This window comes from Oncorhynchus mykiss, chromosome 3, assembly GCF_013265735.2.
Source record: "Oncorhynchus mykiss isolate Arlee chromosome 3, USDA_OmykA_1.1, whole genome shotgun sequence".
NCBI lineage: Eukaryota > Metazoa > Chordata > Actinopteri > Salmoniformes > Salmonidae > Oncorhynchus > Oncorhynchus mykiss.
Genome location: NC_048567.1, coordinates 16,206,991 through 16,227,990, shown reverse-complemented (window position 1 = coordinate 16,227,990; position 21,000 = coordinate 16,206,991). Strand labels below are relative to the sequence as shown.

General features: G+C 42.1%; 1 protein-coding gene across 2 annotated transcripts in view; it reads left to right on the top strand.

Moving 5' to 3' along the window:
• The window catches only part of LOC110512031 (glutamate receptor ionotropic, kainate 2), a 234,597-nt gene that overhangs the window by 193,987 nt on the left and 19,610 nt on the right, over window positions 1-21,000 (top strand). For both annotated transcript variants that reach the window (XM_036970551.1, XM_036970556.1), the window contains exon 15: window positions 12,320-12,545. In XM_036970551.1, coding sequence (XP_036826446.1) covers window positions 12,320-12,545 — 226 coding nt within the window. The remainder of the gene's footprint in view (window positions 1-12,319; window positions 12,546-21,000) is intronic.

The following is a 21,000-nucleotide window of genomic DNA, read 5'->3' as shown; positions in this document are numbered from 1 at the left end:
GTATAGACAGTGATCCTGAACATACTCTCTTATAGTATAGACAGTGATCCTGACCATACTCTCCTATAGTATAGACAGTGATCCTGACCATGCACTCCTATAGTATGGACATTGATCCTCACCATGCCCTCCTATGGCATAGACAGTGATCCTGACCATGCTCTCCTTTAGTATAGACAGTGATCCTGACAAACTCTCCTATAGTATAGACAGTGATCCTGACCATGCTCTCCTATAGCATAGACAGTGATCCTGACCATGCTCTTCTTTAGTATAGACAGTGATCCTCACCATGCTCTCCTATAATATAGACAGTGACCCTCACCATACTCTCCTATAGTATAGACAGTGATCCTGACCATGCTCTTCTTTAGTATAGACAGTGATCCTCACTATACTCTCCTATGCTATAGACAGTGTTCCTGACCATGCCCTCATATAGTATAGACAGTTATCCTGACAAACTCTCCTATATTATAGACAGTGATCCTGACCATGCCCTCCTATAGTATAGACAGTGATCCTGACCATGCCCTCCTATAGTATAGGCAGTGATCCTGAGCATACTCTCCTATGTTACAGACAGTGATCCTGACCATGCCCTCCTATAGTATAGACAGTTATCCTGACAAACTCTCCTATATTATAGACAGTGATCCTGACCATGACCTCCTATAGTATAGACAGTGATCCTGACCATGCTCTCCTTTAGTATAGACAGTGATCCTCACCATGCTCTCCTATAGTTCAGACAGCGACCCTCACCATACTCTCCTATAGAATAGACAGTGATCCTGACCATGCTGTCCTATGGTAGAGACAGTGATCCTGACCATGCTCTTATATAGTGTAGACAGTGATCCTCACTATACTCTCCTATGCTATAGACAGTGTTCCTGACCATGCCCTCCTATAGTATAGACAGTTATCCTGACAAACTCTCCTAAAGTATAGACAGTGATCCTGACCATGCTCTCCTATAGTATGGACATTGATCCTCACCATGCCCTCATATAGCATAGACAGTGATCCCGACCATGCTCTCCTTTAGTATAGACAGTTATCCTCACCATGCTCTAATATAGTATAGACATTGATCCTGAACCTACTCTCCTGTAGTATGGACAGTGATCCTGAACATAGTCTCCTATATTATTGATAGTGATCTTGACCATGCTCTCCTATGGTATAGACAGTGATCCTGACCCTGCTCTCCTATAGTATAGACAGTGATCCTTACCATGCTCTCCTATAGTATAGACAATGATCCTGACCATATTCTCCTATAGTATAGACAGTGACCCTGACCATGCTCTAATATAGTATAGACAGTGATCCTGATCCTGCTCTTATATAGCATAAACCTTGTTCCTTACCATGCTCTAATATAGTATAGACAGTGATCCTGAACATACTCTGCTATGTTATAAACAGTGATCCTGACCATGCTCTCCTATAGTATAGACAGTGATACTGACCATGCCCTCTTATAGTCTAGACAGTGATCCTGACCTTCCCCTCCTATAGTATAGACAGTGATCCTGACCATGCTCTTATATAGCATAAACCTTGTTCCTTACCATGCTCTAATATAGTATAGACATTGATCCTGAACTTGCTCTCCTATACTATAGACAGTGATCCTCACCATACTCTCCTATAGTATAGACAGTGATCCTGACCATGCTCTCCTATAGAATAGACAGTGATACTGACCATGCCCTCTTATAGTCTAGACAGTGATCCTGACCATGCCCTCCTATAGTATAGACAGTGTTTCTGACCATGCCCTCCTATAGTATAGACAGTGATCCTGACCATGCCCTCCAATAGTATAGACAGTGATCCCGACCATGCTCTAATGTAGTATAGACATTGATACTCACAATGCTCTCCTTTTGTATAGACATTGATTCTCAGCATACTTTCCGATAGTATAGACAGTTATCCTGACCATGCGCTCCTTTAGTATAGACAGTGATCCTGACCATGCTCTCCTATGGTATAGACAGTGATCCTGAACATTCTCTCCTATGGTATAGACAGTGATCCTGAACATACTCTCCTATAGTATAGACAGTTTTCCTGACCATACTCTCCTATAGTATAGACAGTGATCCTGATCATGCCCTCCTATAGTATAGACAGTGATCCTGAGCATGCTTTAATATAGCGTAGACATTAAACCTCACAATGCTCTCCTTTAATATAGACAGTTATCTTCACCATACTCTCCTATAGTATAGACAGTTATCCTCATCATAATCTCCTGTAGTATAGACAGTAATCCTCACCATAATCTCTTATAGTATAGACATTTTCCTGACCATAATCTCATGAAGTATATACAGTGATCCTGACCATAATCTCCTTTAGAATAGACAGTGATCCTGATCATGCTCTTCTATAGCATAGACAGTGTTCCTGACCATGCTCTAATATAGTATAGACAGTGACCCTGACCATGATCTAATATAGTATAGACAGTGATCCTGACCATGCTCTCCTATAATATAGACAGTGACCCTGACCATAATCTAATATAGTATAGACAGTGATCCTGACCATGCTCTCCTATAATATAGACAGTGACCCTGACCATGCTCTAATATAGTATAGACTGTGATCCTGACCATGCTCTAATATAGTATAGACAGTGATCCTGACCTTGCTCTCCTATACTATAGAAAGTGATCCTCACCATACTCTCCTATAGTATAGACAGTCCTCCTCACCATGCTCTCCTTTAGTATAGACAGTGATCCTGACCATACTATCCTTTAGTATAGACAGTGATCCTGACCATGCTCTCCTATAGTATAGACAGTGATCCTGACCATGCTCTCCTATAGTATAGACAGTGATCCTGACCATGCTCTAATATAGTATAGACAGTGATCCTGACCATGCTCTCCTATAGTATAGACAGTGATCCTGACCATGCTCTCCTATAGTATAGACAGTGATCCTGACCATGCTCTAATATAGTATAGACAGTGATCCTGACCATGCTCTATTATAGTATAGACAGTGATCCTGACCATGCTCTCCTATAGTATAGACAGTGATCCTGACCATGCTCTCCTTTAGTATAGACAGTGATCCTCACCATGCTCTCCTATAGTATAGACAGTGATCCTGACCATGCTCTCCTATAGTATAGACAGTGATCCTGACCATGCTCTATTATAGTATAGACAGTGATCCTGACCATGCTCTCCTATAGTATAGACAGTGATCCTGACCATGCTCTCCTTTAGTATAGACAGTGATCCTCACCATGCTCTCCTATAGTATAGACAGTGATCCTGAACATGCTCTCCTATAGTATAGACAGTGATCCTGACCATGCTCTAATATAGTATAGACAGTGATCCTGAACATGCTCGCCTATAGTATAGACAGTGATCCTGACCATGCTCTAATATAGTATAGACAGTGATCCTGAACATGCTCTACTTTACTATAGACAGTGATTCTCAGCATACTCTCCTGTAGTATTGACAATTATCCTGACCATGCTCTCCTATAGTATAGACAGTTATCCTGACAATGCTCTCCTGTAGTATTGACAATTATCCTGACCATGCACTCCTATAGTATAGACAGTTATCCTGACCATGCTCTCCTGTAGTATTGACAGTTATCCTGACCATGCTCTCCTATAGTATAGACAGAGATCCTGACCATGCTCTAATATAGTATAGACAGTGATCCTCACCATACTCTCCTATAGTATAGACAGTCCTCCTCACCATGCTCTCCTTTAGTATAGACAGTGATCCTGACCATACTCTAATATAGTATAGTCATTGTTCCTGACCATGCTCTAATATTGTATAGACAGTTATCCTCACAATGCTCTCCTAATGTATGGACAGTGATCTTGACCATACTTTCCTATAGCATAGACAGTGATCCTCACCATGCTCTCCTATGATATTGACAGTTATCCTGACCATGCTCTCCTATAGTATAGACAGTGATCCTCAACATTCTCTCCTTTAGTATAGACAGTGATCCTCACCATGCTCTCCTATAGTATTACCAGTGATCCTGACCACACTCTCCTGTAGTGTTGACAGGGATCCTCAGCATACTCTCCAATAGTATAGACAGTGATCCTCACCATACTCTCCTATGCTATATACAGTGATCCTGACCGTGCCCTCCTATAGTATAGACCGTGATCCTGAACATGCTCTAATATATTAATGACTGTTATCCTTACCATGATCTCCTATAGTATTGATAGTGATCTTGACCATGCTCTCCTATAGTAAAGACAGTGATCCTCACCATGCTCTCCTATAGTAAAGACTTTGACCCTAACCATGCTCTAATAAAGTTTAGACCTTGTTCTTGACCATGCTCTAATATAGTATAGACAGTGACCCTGACCATGCTCTAATAAAGTTTAGACCTTGTTCTTGACCATGCTCTAATATAGTATAGACAGTGATCCTGACCATGCTCTAATATAGTATAGACAGTGATCCTGACTTTGCTTTCCTATAGTTTAGACAGTGATCCTGACCATACTATCCTATAGTATAGACATTGATCCTGACCATGCCCTCCTATAGTATAGACAGTGATCCTCACAATGCTCTCCTATAGTATAGACATTGATCCTGACCATGCTCTAATATGGTATAGACAGTGATCCTCACAATGCTCTCCTATAGTATAGACATTGATCCTGACCATACACTCCTATAGTATAGGCAGTGATCCTGATCATACACTCCTATAGTATAGGCAGTGATCCTGATCATGCTCTCCTATAGTATAGGCAGTGATCCTAATCATACTCTCCTATAGTTTAGACAGTGATCCTGATCATGCCCTCCTATAGTATAGACAATGATCCTGACAATGCTCTCCTATAGTATAGACATTGATCCTGACCATACTTTCCTATAGTATAGGCAGTGATCCTGATCATACTCTCCTATAGTATAGGCAGTGATCCTGATCATACTCTCCTTTAGTATAGACAGTGATCCTTATCATACTCTCCTATAGTTTTGGCAGTGATCCTGATCATTATCTTCTATAGTTTTGGCAGTAATCCTGATCATTCTCTCCTATAGTATAGACAGTGATCCTGATCATTCTCTCCTATAGTATAGACAGTGATCCTGATCATTCTCTCCTATAGTGATCCTCACCTTACTCTCCTATTGTTTTTACAGTGATCCCTCTGGATCATTAGTTGGTGAAACAGGAGATTGGCATCTGATTCACTCAAGACACTAATTGATCAGATAAAAGTAGAGTCTCTTAAAGCGGAGTAGTTCTGCTTCCAGTCAGTATCCATAAAAGTTTTCATTCGTGAATAAAAGGAAATGGTCATTGTTTTTGTGACTGATGTACCATTAATCTTAGAACATAAACCAACATAACATGGTATCATAAACCTGTATTATATTACTCCCCTTCCTTAGCAGCTGGTGAGCGTGTTTCCTGAACTTGGGAAGTGTTTTTGTGTTTTGTCTTTATGAGCACTACCGTTCAGTGTCAACAATGTATTGTAAAAGAATATCTGTCAAAAGTAGTCTACGCAGATGATAAGTGATGTTTGTTTTAACGAAACTGTAAGCTGTTTTCTTCCTCTATCTCCATGCCTTTGATTACAGGCTCTTTGAAAAATATGCAAAACACTGCAGAGCAATACTTGTTGACAAGCCTAACAATAGAGAGTTTGCTGGTGGTCTGTGTTGGGAGGGAGACCACAGGGAGAGGATGCATCTCAGTCCATCCACCTGCTTCTTATAGCGCCATCACTCAACCTCCCCATCACTCAACCTCCACACGTACATGTACACGCAGACGTGCACACACACACACACACACGCACACACAGACACACGCAGGCACACGTGCGCACATACACACAAGCGTGCACACGCACATTTATACTCACACTCATATTCACTTCCAGCTTTGCAGTACACTACCTATATAAAACAGTTTACATCAAGTTCACTGCTGAAAAATAGCACATGGAAGAGAACAACACCACCTTATGAAGCCAAGAGAAATATTATTCTTAATTGTTATTATTTACCAAGTCACATGATTCTGGATTAGACTGCGGACAAGCAGGCAGTGACTCACATTTTCTCCCCTGGAAAGCCTTGAGTGGGTCTGAGGTGAGAGGCAGGGGCGTCATGCACCCATTTGGGGGTACAAAGTACGTGAGGATGGAGGGAGGTTGTAGATTTCACCTGGTTGAGTGAAAATTGTCGGAGAATAGCTTTTTCCTGCAGTCTAGAGCCATAATCATTATACCTAATGATATGTCTATGTCTATTTTTCTGCATAGGTTAAAGCATACCTCTTTACCTGTTGAATTGTCATTTTAATGAATGCTGCACATTGATTCATAAAAAAAATGGAGGCTTTTCTAAAGTCTAGCAATCATGCCAGCAGGCATCCCAGCTAAGTTAGTTAGACAAGCGACTCTAACTTGATTGATTGCCTGAAATGGCTTGGTAGCTGGTTTTGAGGTTGTGAGATTGGGAATTCACCTCTGGTGAAAGGGACCTGAAGGTGCTTGGCTGATTCGAGGTTATGACTTGGTACTCTCTGTATTGCCCTTGTGGATCAGGGCTAACAGCTATTAGCATCACAATGTAGAAATAATAGATTTATTAGAGGAAAGGCTTCCACAGAGGCATTAACATTCACTTCATCTAATGAGGCCATTTGACACATGCAAATCGATTCAGAGATTTGACCCCGAAACATGGTAAAGCAGTGAAAATGCACAACCTTGCCAAGTCCCCTTTGTGCTCATTTGTAGTGGGGCCACAAGCCTGCAATGGCACATACTGTAAATCTATACACGTGCATGTGCAATATAAACTATGTTTGAAAATGTGTCTCTTAAATCCTTTGTTGTTGTTGTAAGGAATTCTTTACAGTCATGTTTGTTTTCCATCATATTTTAAATAACTTGAAGAAAATACACTTTATGACTCTGTCAAGAAGCATTATGACCATCCTGTGTCACTTTACATGGACTAAGAAAATACACTTTATGACTCTGTCAAGAAGCATTATGACCATCCTGTGTCACTTTACATGGACTAAGAAAATACACTTTATGACTCTGTCAAGAAGCATTATGACCATCCTGTGTCACTTTACATGGACTAAGAAAATACACTTTATGACTCTGTCAAGAAGCATTATGACCATCCTGTGTCACTTTACATGGACTAAGAAAATACACTTTATGACTCTGTCAAGAAGCATTATGACCATCCTGTGTCACTTTACATGGACTAAGACAATACACTTTATGACTCTGTCAAGAAGCATTATGACCATCCTGTGTCACTTTACATGGACTAAGACAATACACTTTATGACTCTGTCAAGAAGCATTATGACCATCCTGTGTCACTTTACATGGACTAAGACAATACACTTTATGACTCTGTCAAGAAGCATTATGACCATCCTGTGTCACTTTACATGGACTAAGAAAATACACTTTATGACTCTGTCAAGAAGCATTATGACCATCCTGTGTCACTTTACATGGACTAAGACAATACACTTTATGACTCTGTCAAGAAGCATTATGACCATCCTGTGTCACTTTACATGGACTAAGACAATACACTTTATGACTCTGTCATGAAGCATTATGACCATCCTGTGTCACTTTACATGGACTAAGAAAATACACTTTATGACTCTGTCAAGAAGCATTATGACCATCCTGTGTCACTTTACATGGACTAAGACAATACACTTTATGACTCTGTCAAGAAGCATTATGACCATCCTGTGTCACTTTACATGGACTAAGACAATACACTTTATGACTCTGTCAAGAAGCATTATGACCATCCTGTGTCACTTTACATGAACTAAGAAAATACACTTTATGACTCTGTCAAGAAGCATTATGACCATCCTGTGTCACTTTACATGGTCTAAGACAATACACTTTATGACTCTGTCAAGAAGCATTATGACCATCCTGTGTCACTTTACATGGACTAAGACAATACACTTTATGACTCTGTCAAGAAGCATTATGACCATCCTGTGTCACTTTACATGGTCTAAGACAATACACTTTATGACTCTGTCAAGAAGCATTATGACCATCCTGTGTCACTTTACATGGACTAAGACAATACACTTTATGACTCTGTCAAGAAGCATTATGACCATCCTGTGTCACTTTACATGGACTAAGACAATACACTTTATGACTCTGTCAAGAAGCATTATGACCATCATAATCATATAAACCAGATAGGCCTATCACGTACATGCCTGCCTTTATGTCAGTCATCACTCAAAAAGAAGTTGTCTTGTCCTGCTCTTAAAATTTGCTCCTGCATTCATCCCAGTCATCAGCAATAGACCAATGGGGTACATTTAACATTTTAGTAATTTAGCAGATGCTCTTATCCAGAGCGACTTTCAGTTAGTGCATTCATCTTAAGATAGCTAGGGGGGACAACCACATATTACAGGCATAGTAAGTACACTTCTCCTCAATAAACTAGTTATCAGCAAAGTCAGTGATGGAAAGTGGGGAGGGTGAGGGTTCAGAAAAGTTCAGAAAAGTTTTTTTTCTTTCTCTGAATTATATAATTACGGATAGGTGCATGTCTGACATCAATGTGTGCACAATTACAATGATAATTTAACTACAATGATCAATTTCAGTAAATGTTATTTAACATAAACATACTGTTGACAAATAACTACTGTGGTAGGTTTTGTGGGTTTTGACACTCTTATGTGGATGTCATAACCAGTCATAACACAGTAACACAGTACATGGCACAAACAGGTCTAAATATATGGGTCATGACAGTGTTATGACCATATTATGGCAGGTTATGACAAGTTATGTCAGCTGTTATGACACATTATGCCATGGTTATGACCGTGTCATGACGTGTTATGACAAGTTATATCAGCTGTTATGACACATTATGCCATGGTTATGACCGCGTCATGACGTGTTATGACAAGTTATGTCAGCTGTTATGACACATTATGCCATGGTTATGACCGCGTCATGACGTGTTATGACAAGTTATGTCAGCTGTTATGACACATTATGCCATGGTTATGACCGTGTCATGACGTGTTATGACAATTCATGTCAGCTGTTATGACACATTATGCCATGGTTATGACCGTGTCATGACGTGTTATGACGAGTTATGTCAGCTGTTATGACACATTATGCCATGGTTATGACCGCGTCATGACGTGTTATGACAAGTTATGTCAGCTGTTATGACACATTATGCCATGGTTATGACCGCGTCATGACGTGTTATGACAAGTTATGTCAGCTGTTATGACACATTATGCCATGGTTATGACCGTGTCATGACGTGTTATGACAATTCATGTCAGCTGTTATGACACATTATGCCATGGTTATGACCGTGTCATGACGTGTTATGACGAGTTATGTCAGCTGTTATGACACATTATGCCATGGTTATGACCGTGTCATGACGTGTTATGATGATGGGTGTCAAGTAAAGTGTTACTGATATGGCATATGCAGGGATGAATGTACATGGTTGTGTTTCATGTTAGAGCATTGGGATAATTACGATTACTTTGTAGTTTTGTTTTCTTAGTCCCCAATGCCCACTTTTGGTATGAATTGTTGTTGCGATGACTCAGCAGATGTTGGCCTGAAATTGGGGCATCATAGTTCTTGTTTTCTACTGCATGATTGATACGTTTTATACCTTGCTGACCAAGACGACTCCTAACGGGACTTTTTTGGAGTTTTGAACAGAGAGCAATTAGCTGTTTATTTGTAGGTATGTTCCAATGTTTTATATTATATAACTGTCTGATTAGGTGTAGCAAGGTTTTCTGTGGAACGGAAGTTAACTTTTCATTAACAAATGGGAAGTTAGTGTTTAGTTTAGAACTTAGTTCTCTGAGTCTTTTCTTTACCCTGTCATTCTCCAAAACAAAGAGACAAGTATGCCAGCCTTTTCTTTTTCCTCTTGTGTTACTATAGGCAACAGAATCCCCCTGATAACTCCGATCTGAACCAGAACTGCAAAATCACGCATCTCACTCGAAACCCATATTCACCTCACTTTAGCAATGATTATTCACTCAAGCACTAATGGTAAGATACCTCATTGGCAGTCACCATCACAGCCTTGTCATGATTGACAATGGTTTTACCGCCTGTTCTCTCCTTCTCATCTCCGATAATTCAGTGGTGGTTCAGACTCGACTGCGTGCCGTTCCCTCATTCAGCACTTGAGTCCGAATCTCACGGTAAAGGAGGAGGTATTGTGTGTGAGAGAGATGGAAAAAAAGAGAGAGACTCGTTTTTCTGGGAACAATGATGATGATTCTGTTTGGGAGTGCGTTGCATAGCACAGTGAATGATTATTTCAGCCTTTTGAACAGATCTGGATCCCGGAGTAACGTTAGATTGTAGCGGTGCTAATCTTCAGCCACTTCAGCATGATCAAAGGGTTAGGCAGAGCAGTGTTCTAATCATCCCCGGCGCCCAGCGGAGACATGGAAACGCACGTCTCCACCAAGAGGAATGTGTGATTCTGAAAACAGAGAGGCCAAGTAAGAAGAGATGAAAACCTCATTTAAAAAACAGACAGGTTGAGGAGAGGAGAGGCAAAGAAGAGAAAAGTCAAATACAACTTTTAAAACTCAAATATTTAGTTCTATAAAAACTCTTGTTCTTCGAACTGTCGTTCATATCTATTTAACTTACTTTCTCACAAATATAAATATACCAACTTTTCAAATATAAGCTCTGCAAATGCTCTCTCATTGAATACATTCCAATTTAACAGCTATTAGTGACCCAGTCAAACTTCAATGATTTCGATACCTGTTAGTCTTCTTCCAAATATCTCATTAGCTCTGTGGGATCAGTGAAGGTATTTTGTAGTCGCAGGTGGTTCTGAGGGAAGCCCACCTCTGTACTATCCTGTGTGAGTTAGTGTTAGCTAACTATGTGGCTATCTGCCTCCCCATCCATGTATTCAGAGCCAGTGCCTCTGCCTTATCAGCAGTCTGTAGCTTGCATGCTCAATCGCCTGATTTGTCAAGGGTGACTCCAAAAGATTCTGATAGGCACTTTGCAAATCACCCAGTTGATCTAAAATATCGACCAGCCACAAAAAGTCATTACACACAATAATGGCAGGTGGGACCTTGGACGATGTGACTTAATTAGGTTTCAAATGCCTTCAAAAATGCCTTCAAATCTCTGGGCCCTGGGAGAGTATCACACACACCCCTTGAGTCTTCACTGACTTTACAGCTGGAGAAAGACTACTACTGCTGACAATACTACTGCTCCTACTGATACACAATGATATTAACTAACTACAGAAATGGAATTGATTGATAATCCTAATGCTATTATCATTCTACTGGTACTACTACTACTACTACTACTACTAACAACTTATATCACTACACATAATAGGTTCATATTAATACTTTCTGTTGAGGTGTTCAGTATGTACTTTTGCTGTATAGTTCATAATTGCTGTAGAGCTGTAATGATCAGATATTCTTTAGATTGCCATTTTGTGAGGGTGGTTACAGTCATTAGCATGTTCTCTACTGTGTCTCTATGTCTCTCTGTGTCTCTCTCTGTGTCTCGCTACGTCTCTCTGTGTCTCTCTCTCTGTCTGCTCAGTACGAGATAATGATTAAATGAGGGAGAAAAGCAACACAAGAAAGTATCTCAACAGTAAATGACATGTTTTCCTAATGACATTTAAAAATAATTGCATGTAAATTGTGTTCCAGGCTTTGATAGGAATGAAAACATGCCTGGTGTTTAAATGAGTGCTCTGTTTACCCTCTCTCTGCTTGTCTGTGTGTTTGTCTCCCTGCCAACCACGGTGTCATTGGAGAATCTATATTTTAGAGCAAGGTCTCTTTTTCTGCATCACAAACTGATGATAATATTTTTTTATATCTGCACTGATTAAATTACTTTCCTTCTGAGCTCATTCCAATTTGTTCAACCTCACAGGCACAGCATTTGATAGGAGATAATCCTGACAAATATTTATGAATTCACCATGATATATCTAGCTTTTGAAACAAACCTCAAATAAATAACATTCTGTTTTGATTGATTTAGAGTTTGTTTGTGCATCGGTACTCCTGTATAAATGTCTGTTATACACAATAAACGCACCAGCAATATCACTATCAAGACTGACTCTCCTCCAACTCCTTTTATGACATTATTGAATCATAGCCTAACAGTCATCATTCTCTCTGTTTCTTTCTTGCTGTGTAGAAAACCAAGATCTCCACGTACGACAAGATGTGGGAGTTTATGAGCAGTCGGAGGCACTCTGTGATGGTGAAAGATATTGACGAAGGGATCCATCGAGTTCTCACCTCGGACTACGCCTTCCTCATGGAGTCCACCACCATCGAGTTTGTCACCCAGCGCAACTGCAACCTTACCCAGATAGGGGGTCTCATCGACTCCAAAGCCTACGGCGTGGGAACCCCCATGGGTACGTCCTCCTCTCAACATAGTACAACACACACATATACCTACTTCTCAAGCACAATTTCTGCAACTATTCTCGCCTATTTCGACAGTTAGGACAAAAGACTGAGCCATACTCCCACCCACAGTACATTATCAATAACCCTTAGACATGACCCATGCAATAACATTCCATATCATAGCACCCTGCATTAAGATAAGGTTTTTTATGCTGTTTAATAACACAGCCCACTACGCTATAGCATGTTTATCATTTAATAACACAGCCCACTACGCTATAGCATGTTTATCATTTAATAACACAGCCCACTACGCTATAGCATGTTTATCATTTAATAACACAGCCCACTTCGCTATAGCATGTTTATCATTTAATAACACAGCCCACTACACTATAGCATGTTTATCATTTAATAACACAGCCCACTACACTATAGCATGTTTATCATTTAATAACACAGCCCACTACACTATAACATGTTTATCATTTAATAACACAGCCCACTACACTATAGCATGTTTATCATTTAATAACACAGCCCACTACACTATAGCATGTTTATCATTTAATAACACAGCCCACTACGCTATAGCATGTTTATCATTTAATAACACAGCCCACTATGCTATAGCATGTTTATCATTTCATAACACAGCCTGCTACGCTATAGCATGTTTATCATTTAATAACACAGCCCACTACGCTATAGCATGTTTATCATTTCATAACACAGCCTGCTACGCTATAGCATGTTTATCATTTAATAGCACAGCCCACTACACTATAGCATGTTTATCATTTAATAACACAGCCCACTACGCTATAGCATGTTTATCATTTAATAACACAGCCCACAACGCTATAGCACGTTTATCATTTAATAACACAGCCCATAAAGCTATAGCATGTTTATCATTTAATAACACAGCCCACTACACTATAGCATGTTTATCATTTAATAACACAGCCCACTACACTATAGCATGTTTATCATTTCATAACACAGCAAACGTCCTACGTGTATAAGGCATTCATATTATTCAATAAAGTAACTCAACAATCCAGCACCCTAATCTATAATAGGAAAATGCTGTATAGATCAAATCAAATCAAACTGTATTGGTCACGTACACAGTTTACAGCAGGTGTGCTAGCTTCATCAACACTGTAGTACAATAATCAATATCAAATATCAGATTTGCTCTCTCTGACTTTTCAAACAGAATGACTCCCTTGCACTATTGAGGTGTATGTGTGTGTATGTGTGTGTATGTGTATGTGTGTGTGAGAGAGAGTGTGTAAGCAGCCAGGGACCCTAGGGGGCCAAGCAGCCGATGAAAGAATGGAGAGGAGAAATATCTGACATACAGTTGAAGTCTAAAGTTTCCATACACTTAGGTTGGAGTCATTAAAATTTTTTGTTAACAAACTATAGTTTTGGCAAGTCGGTTAGGACATCTACTTTGTGCATGATACAAGTAATTTTCCAACAATTGTTTACAGGCAGATTATTTCACTTATAATTCACTGTATCACAATTCCAGTGGGTGAGAAGTTTACATACACTAAGTTGACTGTGCCTTTAAACAGCTTGGAAAATTCCAGAAAATGATGTCATGGCTTTAGAAGCTTCTGGCTAATTGCGGTGTACCTGGAGGTGTACCTGTGGATGTATTTCAAGGCCTCCCTTTTGCTTGACATCATGGGGAAATCAAAAGAAATCAGCTAAGACCTCAGAAAATAAATTGTAGACCTTCACATTTCTGGTTCATCCTTGGGAGCAATTTCCAAACACCTGAAGGTACCACGTTCATCTGTACAAACAATAGTATTAAAGTATAAACACCATGGGACCATGCAGCCATCATACCACTCAGGAAGGACACGCGTTCTGTCTCCTAGAGATGAACGTACTTCAGTGTGAAAAGTGCAAATCAATCCCAGAACAACAGCAAAGAACCTTGTGAAGATGCTGGAGGAAACAGGTACAAAAGTAAAAAGGGGATGCTTGCAAGCTGAAGAACACCATCCCAACCATGAAGCACGGGGGTGGCAGCATCATGCTGTGGGGGTGCTTTGCTGCAGGAGGGACTGATGTGCTTCACAGAATATATGGCATCATGAGGAGGAAAATTATGTGGATATATTGAAGCACCATCTCAAGACATCAGTCAGGAAGTTAAAGCTTGGTCGCAAATGGGTCTTCCAAATGGACAATGACCCCAAGCATAGGACACCAAAGTCAAGGTATTGGAGTGGCCATCACAAAGCCCTGACTTCAATCCTATAGAAAATGTGTAGGCAGAACTGAAAAAACGTGCGTAAGCAAGGAGGCCTACAAACCTGACTAAGTTACACCAGCTCTGCCAGGAGGAATGGGCCAAAATTCACCCAACTTATTGTGGGAAGCTTGTGGAAGTCTACCCGATACGTTTGACCCAAGTTAAACCATTTTAAGGCAATGCTACCAAATACTAATTGAGTGTATGTAAACTTCTGACCCATTGGGAATGTGATGAAATAAATAAAAGCTGAAATAAATAATTCTCTCTACTATTATTCTGACATTTCACATTCTTAAAATAAAGTGGTGATCCTAACTGACTTAAGACAGCGATTTTTACTGGGATGAAATGTCAGGAATTGTGCAAAACTGAGTTTAAATTTATTCGGCTAAAGGTGTATGTAAACTTCCGACTTCTGTAACTGTAAAGAAATATATAAGTGAATGGAGAGGGTGTTGGGCGGTGGCACGCTGGTTTACACGTTGTGTGCGGAGGTGCAGGATTTGATTATGGAGCTCAGCAGCAGATTGACTTAATCCTGTTACACATGCAGCTCCCGGCAACGGCTGCCACAAATGAAATGGAAAAACTCCTTGTAAGTACCTAAGTTATAAGGGGAAGATCGCTCTGGGGCGTCCCTACAAGATAACTTGTTTTCTCGTGTCCACTGTCATTTATTTGGGGAGACTGGGAGGTGGAGGTTGTCTGTCTTTCTATGTTTGGGAGACTGAAGAATTGTGGCTTTTATACGCCAAGTAAATGAACTGTAAAAGGTTTTGGTGTAACAGTCTCCCTGTTATTTAGCTTGTTGTCTAACACATTGTTCAATATGCAGCAGGACACATGCCTTTAGAGAATACAACACGGTGTGTCCCATTTCCCTAAGAGGATGGATCATTCTGTCCTTTATAACATCAGTGGCTATTTGCTCCATTTGTGTATGTTTGACGTATTTCTCAGTCAGGAAGCACAGGGCCATTCAGTAAGTGACTGTATGAGAGAGCAGCAGAGAGGGTGTGTTTTCTCTGTGTGATTGTGTTACCTGAGTGATTTGTCCTATAACAATATTTGTTATGTGTGATCAGGGTGTTGGCGACAGCTGGAATGGAATATGCTGCATTGGTTGGGATGCGTTTGCGAGGAACAATGCAGGAATGGGCTTGTCGGGATGTGTGTGTGCGTATGCGTGTGTGAGTGTGAGTGTATGTCTGTGTATGTGCGCATATATGGCATTCATGTGTGTGCATTTGTATTAAGTGTGTGCTGGTCTCCAAATGCGTTTGTCCATATGTGTGTGTATGTGTATGTGTGTGTGTGTGTGTGTGTGTGTGTGTGTGTGTGTGTGTGTGTGTGTGTCAGGCAAAGGTTTAGGTTGTGCATCGCACAGATCGTCGGTCTGTGCTGAAAAAGGATGTTTAGCATCATCACTCCCTTGTGGCCTATTCACACGGAGCAGAGAACAAGGCATTTAAATTGCTAATCCTACCCTTTTAGTACCTGTTACCATATGTGTCCTGTATTCCCATACAGCCTGGCCATTTAGCATATATCTCATTGACTTTAACAGAGAGGAGTTGTCTGCCTGCATTAGTACCTAGGCCTTGATAGTTCAGTGGTGTATTTGGTTTGAGTCCCTCTGGCAGCCGCTCCCCAAGTCTGCACTGTAATGGACAGAGTTAGTATTAGTTAGCACGGCCGTCCAGATGTTATCCCTCTCTAACTCTAATGAGATATTTAATGCATTGGCAACTGCGGTTAATTCAGAGTATAACATTTAGCCATAGAAGAGAAGAGTAGACCAGAGAGAAGTATATACATCTGGTAGCTGCTGATATTAGATGGGAACAGATGAAAGTAGGACCATTGTGATGTTATATCTAAAGGGGATTGTTGTTGGCCTACATAAGGTGGAGTGGAAGGGAGGAGGGACACAGGAGCTGTGTAGCTGTGTGTCCACATTAGAGAGTGAAGCCCCATAGTGACCGTAGTCCTATTGTACCTATGGGGATAGATCTCCCCACTCAGCCTTTAATGTGTGTGTATGGACGTCCTCCCTGGAGAGGTCATTAAGTGGAGTCATGCACAGCAGCGTATCAAACATCTGTCACAAGTTTGTTTATGCGACTCGCGCCACTCGGCCGCTTGTGATTAAACTGTTACTTCCTCTGCTCTATACGTCCATAATCTCAGGAGGCTCTGTCTCTGCCCTCCTTCCCTCGTCCATCTCTCTCTCCGTCTCTCTCCCCTCCCTTTCTCTCTCTCTGCCCTCCTTCCCTCGTCTATCTCTCTCTCCGTCTCTCTCCCCTCCCTATCTCTCTCTGCCCTCCTTCCCTCGTCTATCTCTCTCCGTCTCTCTCTCCCCTCCCTATCTCTCTCTCCGTCTCTCTCCCCTCCCTATCTCTCTCTCTCTGCCCTCCTTCCCTCGTCTATCTCTCTCTCCGTCTCTCTCTCCCCTCCCTATCTCTCTCTCTGGCCCCCTTCTCTCTTTCCCTCTCTCTCTCCCTCTCTCATTTTCTCTCTTACTTTCTATCTCTCTCTTTCTCTCCCTCTGTCTCTCTCTCTCTCTCTCCCTCTCTCTTGCTCTCTCTCTTTGCTATCATTTTCATTGTGTTTCATTAGGCCTTCTTAATCACTTACAGTATTAGGGAAGTGAATATTTTGCATGTCAGCAGGTTGGCGTTTCCTGCCGTGCAGTGCGGGGAAGTTGTCACGATGGTTCCCCCATGGATCGTTTAGCTCCGGATCATAAATGACAGAGAACATCTCTGTAAGACCTGAATGGAATATCTCTGAGGGCGTGACCTGCCTTCTGTTTGGGCAGCAACCTTGCTGTCCTAGTCCTGTATATCAGAGAGAGAGAGAGAGAGAGAGAGAGAGAGAGAGAGAGAGAGAGAGAGAGAGAGAGAGAGAGAGAGAGAGAGAGAGAGAGAGAGAGAGAGAGAGAGAGAGAGAGAGAGAGAGAGAGAGAGAGAGAGAGAGAGAGAGAGAGAGAGAGAGAGAGAGAGAGAGAGAGAGAGAGAGAGAGAGAGAGAGAGAGAGAGAGAGAGAGAGAGAGAGAGAGAGAGAGAGAGAGAGAGAGAGAGAGAGAGAGAGAGAGAGAGAGAGAGAGAGAGAGAGAGAGAGAGAGAGAGAGAGAGAGAGAGAGAGAGAGAGAGAGAGAGAGCATTGTTAAAACACTGTATATATATAATATGACATTTGTAATGTCTTTATTGTTTTGAAACTTCTGTATGTGTAATGTTTACTGTTAATTTTTATTGTTTATTTCACTTTATATATTCACTTTATATATTATCTACCTCACTTGCTTTGGCAATGTTAACACATGTTTCCCATGCCAATAAAGCCCTTGAATTGAATTGAATTGAGAGGGGCGAGAGAGAGAGGGGCAAGAGAGAGAGAGAGAGAGAGGGGCGCTAGAAGAGAGGGGCGCGAGAGAGAGAGAGAGAGGCGCAAGAGAGAGGCGAGAGAGAGAGACGCGCGAGAGAGAGAGACGTGAGAGACGCGCGAGAAAGAGGAGAGAGAGACGCGAGAGAAAGAGCAGAGAGAGACGCGCGAGAGAGAGGAGAGAAAGACGCGCGAGAGAGAGGAGAGAGAGACGCGAGAGACGTGAGAGAGGAGAGAGAGAGAGACGCGAGAGAGGAGAGAGAGAGAGACGCACGAGAGAGACGCGAGAGGGAGAGAGAGGAGAGAGACGCGAGAGACGCGAGAGACACTTTTCGTTCCAAGATGGTGTAGCAGTGAAGACGTGTTTATGTTCGTCCTCTCGTGTACTTTTGTCTTTTTCGTATTTTTTGTATATATTTACATTTTATTTTCAATCTCTTTTCGATTTTTAATTCGATTATACCGGTAACCTGCCTCACCCAATGTGATACGGAATCGCTATTATTTTTTATTTTAGAACACATTCAAGAACCACCAGAAGCTAACCAGCTAAGTAGCTACAAGCTATTTAGTCATTGTTAGCCACTGCTAGCGGCTTTTACCTTCTGCACAGATACCAGCCCTGTTTTTAGCCTGGATAATACTCGCCAGTCCACCAGTATCGGACTGTCTCTCCACAACAACGCTGGATTCCTGCCGTAATCCCTGGACCACTACTTCTGATCTTCACAGCTAGCTTGCACCCACCGTGGCACCTAGTACCGAAGCTATCCCTGAGGCCCACCTCCCGGCCTACTCAGCTGTTCACCAGAACCCCACTCATACACGGCTTGAGCCCAATACTCCACTGGATCCTTGCTGTAAGCTCTGGACCTTGTCACCGGATCACCGCTGCTACCGATTGGCTATAGTGGCTAACGCCACTGCCACGAAGCTAGCACCAGTTAGCCGTGAGCCAGGTGCATCTCCCGGCTAGCAAACTAAATTCTACAATACCTCTTTCGCCATCTGGCTTGGATTCTCTGTCGACACGGCGCCCCGCCGCACCACCACGACTGGTCTGCTGAGAATACTCCATCCGCTGTGCCTTCAACCGGCCTCCGTCGGAGCAGACGCTCCTACTAGCCCCGGGCTACTAACTTTAAACGCTGTGCCGTGCTAGCGTAGTGGCGGCTTCCCTGTTCCATCTACTGCTGCCCCCTGGACACTATGATCACTTGGCTACATAGCTGATGCCTGCTGGACTGTCCATTAATAACGGTACTCCATTCTGTTTATTAATTTTTTTATCTGTCGGCCCCATCCGCGAACTCAGGCTCCGTGTGTAGTTAATCCGACCCTCTCTGCCTAGTCATCGCCATTTTTCCTGCTGTTGTTGTGTTAGTTGATTAGCTGTTGTTGTCTCACCCGTTGTTTTAGCTAGCTCTCCCAATCAACACCTGCGATTACTTTATGCCTCTCAAATGTCAATATGCCTTGTATACTGTTGTTCAGGCTAGTTATCATTGTTTTAGTTTACAATGGAGCTCCTAGTTCCACTCTTCATACCTCTGATACCTCCTTTGTCCCACCTCCCACACATGCGGTGACCTTATAACCAGCATGTCCAGAGATACAATCTCTCTTATCATCAACCAGTGCCTGGGCTTACCTCCGCTGTACCCGCACCCCACCATACCCCTGTCTGCACATTATGCCCTGAATATATTCTACCATGCCCAGAAATCTGCTCCTTTTATTCCTTGTCCCCAACGCTCTAGGCGACCAGTTTTGATAGCCTTTAGCCGCACCCTCATCCTTCTCCTCCTCTGTTCTTCGGGTGATGTGGAGTTAAACCCAGGCCCTACATGTCCCCAGGCACCCTCATTTGTTGACTTCTGTGATCGAAAAAGCCTTGGTTTCAAGCATGTCAACATCAGAAGCCTCCTCCCTAAGTTTGTTTTGCTCACTGCTTTAGCAACCTCTGCCAACCCTGTCTGAATCCTGGCTTAGGAAGGCCACCAAAAATCCTGAGATTTCCATACCCAACTATAACATTTTCCGTCAAGATAGAACTGCCAAAGGGGGAGGAGGTGCATTCTACCGCAGAGATAGCCTGCAAAGTAATGTCATACTTTCCAGGTCCATACCCAAACAGTTCGAACTTCTAATTTTAAAAATGAATCTCTCCAGAAATAAGTCTCTCACTGTTGCCACCTGCTCCCAGCTGTGCCCTGGACACCATTTGTGAATTGATCGCCCCCCATCTAGCTTCAGAGTTTGTTCTGTTAGGTGACCTAAACTGGGGTATGCTTAACACCCCGGCAGTACTACAATCTAAGCTATATGCCCTCAATCTCACACAAATCATCAAGGAACCCACCAGGTACAACCCTAAATCCGTAAACATGGGCACCCTCATAGACATTATCCTGGCCAACTTTTCCTCCAAATACACCTCCGCTGTCTTCAATCAGGATCTCAGCGATCACTGCCTCATTGCCTGTATCCGCTACGGGTCCGCGGTCAGACGACCACCCCTCATCACTGTCAAACGCTCCCTAAAACATTTCTGCGAGCAGGCCTTTCTAATCGACCTGGCCCGGGTATCCTGGAAGGATATTGACCTCATCCCGTCAGTTGAGGATGCCTAGTCATTCTTTAAAAGTAACTTCCTCACCATCTTAGATAAGCATGCTCCGTTTAAAAAATGCAGAACGAAGAACAGATATGGCCCTTAGTTCACACCAGACCTGACTGCCCTCGACCAGCACAAAAACATCCTGTGGCGGACTGCAATAGCATCG